Consider the following 4,452-nt stretch of genomic DNA (forward strand, 5'->3'; position numbering starts at 1 on the left):
GGCAGCTCCATTCAAATCAAATAACAAATGTAATTACATGAGAGACAATAAAGGCAATATTCATTTTATTAAAGTAGTCCATTGTCTTCTATAATTTCTATGAGTTGGCAAACAAATTTAAAGGCTGCACACCATCACAGAGTGTGTTGTTTGAAAAGGTACTGTATGAAGCCAAAGTTGGCAATTTAATGCCACCTACAGTTATGCAGTGTTTGCTCAAGAGTATAATTAATTGGCTGATCCCTCCTGATTACCCGGATTGAATAATGGGGAGCGTTAGGCAGGATGCAACCTTTTGGAAGGTTCAGATAAAAATATGCTATATTGAACAAATATGTCTCCCCGACATGGAGATTATTAAGGAAATACGTTGTCTCTATTCATGAAATGTATATCTGCAATGCTCAAAGGTTTTGCGACTGAAAGATTCTTCCTTAACGAAGAAGCTCCACCGAGATGGCTACTTTGTTGGAAGCCCTCAGTGGCAATGTTCATGCCAACATGGATTTCATCCATCTCGAGTCCTCTATCTAACTCCATGAGACTGACTCAATAGCCAGGTTTTGAACGGCAAACGCCGGCCCCTAATTGCAATGAGGTGCACCTGGAGACAAATAGATACACCTGGGTAAATTAAGACATGTCACAGAACATAAATACCAGGTGTATTGGGTCTTGTTATCATCAGTTGCATTTTCTCTGTTTGTACCTGGCATCATGCGCATGTTGAGACTGACGGTGGTCACATGTGAGTATACAAAATCTGTATCTGATGCAGATTAGAATTTCAATATATATGACAATGTTTGTATTTGTGAGTAAAAAGAAGTACATGTAATATGATTTGAGGGACATTCAGTTCCTTTTGGGCAAAAAGGCATGGAATATGAAACCAAATGCTGAACTTGACTATAATACACTTAGTATAACTGAAATGCTTGAGTATAGAGACCATTGCTGAGTTGTAGCTTCATGGTCCAAGTGCATATGATGTTGCTGAATGAGCTGTGTGATGTCGTTTCAGTGCTGGCTACAGCTTGCTGCACACTAACAGATGGAGGTACTGTATGTAATAATGATGATACTACTTAACCAAGCTAATGTGAGTGGTGTGTAATTCCTGTGTATTTGTCTTGGCAGCAATCAGCATCACGTGTGAAGGCTCTGATGCTTTACTGCAATGTGGTAAGATAGTCCACACTGCTGAACAGTATACTCACCCACCACCTATGATAGTTTCTACTGTAGATTGACGTCACTAGCCCACACCATAGAGACCCATACTTGGCTCTCCTTCGTGCCTCACTGTTCTCCATCTCCCTCAGATGGAGCTAAGATCCATATCAAGCGTGCGAACTACGGTCGTCGTCAACACGATGTTTGTTCTATTGGGCGCCCTGATAACCAACTCACCGACACCAACTGCCTCAGCCAATCCTCCACCAGCAAGATGGCAGAAAGGTACTAGAACCTGTAACTCCTTGGCTGTAGTGTAAACAACCACCAGCAAGATGGCAGAAATGTGCTGGAACCTGTTGTGTTTACCTGTATGAACTCATGACCTCAACATGTCTTTGAAACACACAGATGCGGTGGGAAGAGCGAGTGTATTGTCCCTGCATCCAATTTCGTTTTTGGAGACCCCTGTGTCGGGACTTATAAGTACCTGGACACCAAATACTCCTGTGTCCAACAGCAAGAAACAAGTCAGTCTCTGAATGTGTGCTAATAATATTTAGCGGTGGGCATCCATATTTGGATTCGACGTAGTGTTGGTATGACTGTGGCATATTGGGACATTGTTTAATTCTCCTACCCACTTTTAATCTTGTAAAAAAGTAAGCTCAGCTGATTGCTAGAAAAGGAATATAATGGGTTGGTTCCCCTATGGTACCAGCTTGTTAACTTTTGTTTCTCCAAGTGTAAACCACCCTCAACTGCTAACTAACCCTAGCAAGCTGTGGATATGCAACTTGTTTAGTTTGAGTAGCCTATAGGGAGGTCAGAGACCTGGCAGTGTGGTGCCAAAGGAACTGGTAGTGGACTACAGGAAACGGAGGGCTGAGCCCTTCCCTGCCAGGAGGCTAAAAGGATTGGTATCAGCCCTCCGATTCTGAATTAATTCTACACCATTGAGAGCTTTTTGACTGGCTGCATCACCACTAGGTATGGCATTTGACCACAAGGTGCTACAGAGGGTATCGCGTACCGCCCAGTACATCAGAGGCCGCGCTCCCTGCATCAGGATTTCGACACCGTGTGTCGGCAGGCCCTACATTGTCAATGACTCGCGCCACCCAAGTTATACTGGTCTCTGCTACTCCATAACAAATGGTACGGATGCACCAAGTCTGGAAGCAACAGGACCCTGAACGGCTTCTACTTCCCCCAAGCCATAACTGCTGAATGACTATCTGCATTGACCCTTTTTGCAGTAACTTTTTTTGACTTGTCTCATATGCTGCTGCTGTTCCTTGTTAAATTGACATATCTAGCTCAATTAGCCAGCAAGAACATGGAAGGGAAGTGTCTCAAGCTTATTTGATGCTTGTGCACTTAATCTGGTTTACCATGTTTCAGTGAATGGTAACTAGCTAGCGCAACTCCCACAGTTTTGTAGGGTTTATGGCACAAACTGCACAGATTAGGTGTAGCGGGTTGACTTTATTTTTTCACCAGTTTAGGTCTAGCCAGCCAGTTTCCTTAAATGTTAGCATTTCGAGAACTGCTCATAAGGAAGTGAAACTAAAAGGTAATGGTGGAAGATGACGCGCCTAACTTTTTGTACTTTGGTTCATGCTAACGAGTTTATAATGACTTTTAGAAAATGCACCTGAAATCAACATTCCCTGTTAGTGCCCATCACTAACACTTCACCAGGCTAATGTATGTCTTAATTTGTCTGGCCAGTGGTGTAACTCCTGTGTTGTCTTTGCAGTAAGCAGCATCATATGTGAAGGCTCTGATTCTCAACTACTATGTGGTAAGCTGGTCAACACTTCCGTACAGTTTTAATCGTGTGGTGACGTGTATATTAGTCACTAGCCCACACCGAGGTTTGTCCTTTCTCTTCCTCAGATCGAGGTGAGATCCGTATTCAGCGTGCCAACTATGGTCGTCGTCAACACGATGTGTGTTCCATTGGGCGCCCACATCAACAACTCAAAAACACCAACTGCCTCAGCCAATCCACCACCAGCAAAATGGCAGAAAGGTACTGAAACCTTCAGTGTGCATTTAGCTGTTGGAAGTCATTGGCTGTGGTGTTAACCTCTCCCTGTTGACACACAGGTGTGATGGAAAGCGCCAGTGTATCGTCAAGGTATCCAACTCTGTGTTCGGTGACCCCTGTGTCGGAACCTATAAGTACTTGGATGTGGCTTACACCTGTGACTGAATGTGAGTTTTGTATAGGTGCACATGACTGGGAACTAGAATTCGTGTTGTATTTTACCTTTATTTAGCATGGCAGTTAAGAACAAATTCTTAACTTCAATGACGGCCTAGGAACAGTGGGTTGACTGCCTGTTCAGGGGCAGAACGAAATATTTGTACATTGTCAGCACCTTTCGGTTACTAGTCCCAACTCTCTAACCACTAGGCTACCCTGCTGACGATTTTGTCTTGCAGGATATCTTCCTGGGGAACCTGAAGATGTACAAGGCTTCTGGGATATCTTCATCAGGTCGTGCTGTTTTCCTCCAACCTCTAAATCAACTTCAATGACCATTGTAAACCTGTGTACATTGTGCTGAAGCATTACTTAAACAATTTCTGAACTGTGGTTGTTGGTCTGAATTAAACGAAGCGGCAGGAAGACGATACTAGTTGCCTCTTGTACATTAATAAATGTCACACCAATATTACTGAACATGTGTCCTTTATTCTCTCTTACTGGTCCTAATTCGTATGCATCAACAGCTAATCTGGTCACAAAGCAGGCCTGGATGGGTAAACATTTTAATACACTGTGTAGACCCTACAAACCTTGATCGTTAAGTGGTTGGCTCATGAACCAAATGTTCCCTTGATGTGTAGATTCAGTTTGACTATTTCATCTGGTAATAAACATACTTGCAGGGAAGCTGCCCAACCACATCACATTCGTCATCTAACAGCCTCTTAGCCAGAGACAGATCTCCCACTGTCAAATGGGGACCTGACCGATACAGCCCTCCAAGCGCTGCCCCTCAAGCATCAGATTCCACCCTGAGAAATACATTGAATTCCATTCCCTGCACCACCAATGAACGAGAAACATACAGGCCAATATAACAGCAAGGCCAACCATGTATGGAACCATGTCCATCTATGAGCATTTGAATGAGTATGCATTTGTACAAAAACCTGCATGGCATCAGCCTCAACTGTATCAACCAAACCCCTCCGTGTCATTCAAGTTTTTGTTGGAGTTTATTTTACATCTGTCATTCTATCCTTCGCCCAGCAACT

The 4,452-nt window shown here is 43.4% G+C and overlaps 1 protein-coding gene across 2 annotated transcripts; it reads left to right on the forward strand.

Moving 5' to 3' along the window:
- Window positions 1–654: 654 nt before the first annotated feature.
- On the forward strand, window positions 655–3,871 carry LOC118370571 (L-rhamnose-binding lectin CSL3). 2 transcript variants are annotated; one of them, XM_035755618.2, is made up of 9 exons: window positions 655–748; window positions 1,025–1,060; window positions 1,141–1,185; window positions 1,326–1,461; window positions 1,588–1,706; window positions 2,939–2,983; window positions 3,079–3,214; window positions 3,292–3,399; window positions 3,631–3,871. In XM_035755618.2, the coding sequence occupies exons 1-8, from the start codon at window positions 718–720 to the stop codon at window positions 3,395–3,397; spliced, it is 654 nt and encodes a 217-aa protein (XP_035611511.2). In that variant the 5' UTR covers window positions 655–717; the 3' UTR covers window positions 3,398–3,399; window positions 3,631–3,871. The 2 variants fall into 2 exon arrangements, with proteins under 2 accessions (XP_035611511.2, XP_035611512.1); XM_035755619.2 differs by lacking the exon at window positions 3,292–3,399.
- Window positions 3,872–4,452: the final 581 nt, after the last annotated feature.

This window comes from Oncorhynchus keta, chromosome 21, assembly GCF_023373465.1.
Source record: "Oncorhynchus keta strain PuntledgeMale-10-30-2019 chromosome 21, Oket_V2, whole genome shotgun sequence".
NCBI classification, from domain to species: Eukaryota; Metazoa; Chordata; class Actinopteri; order Salmoniformes; family Salmonidae; genus Oncorhynchus; species Oncorhynchus keta.

Coding starts and splice junctions, on each gene's coding strand:
- LOC118370571 (XM_035755618.2), top strand. CDS start 718: ATGCGCATGTTGAGACTGACGGTGGTCACAT. Junction 1,061..1,140: donor CTGCACACTAACAGATGGAG/GTACTGTATGTA, acceptor TTGTCTTGGCAG/CAATCAGCATCACGTGTGAA. Junction 1,186..1,325: donor TGATGCTTTACTGCAATGTG/GTAAGATAGTCC, acceptor CATCTCCCTCAG/ATGGAGCTAAGATCCATATC.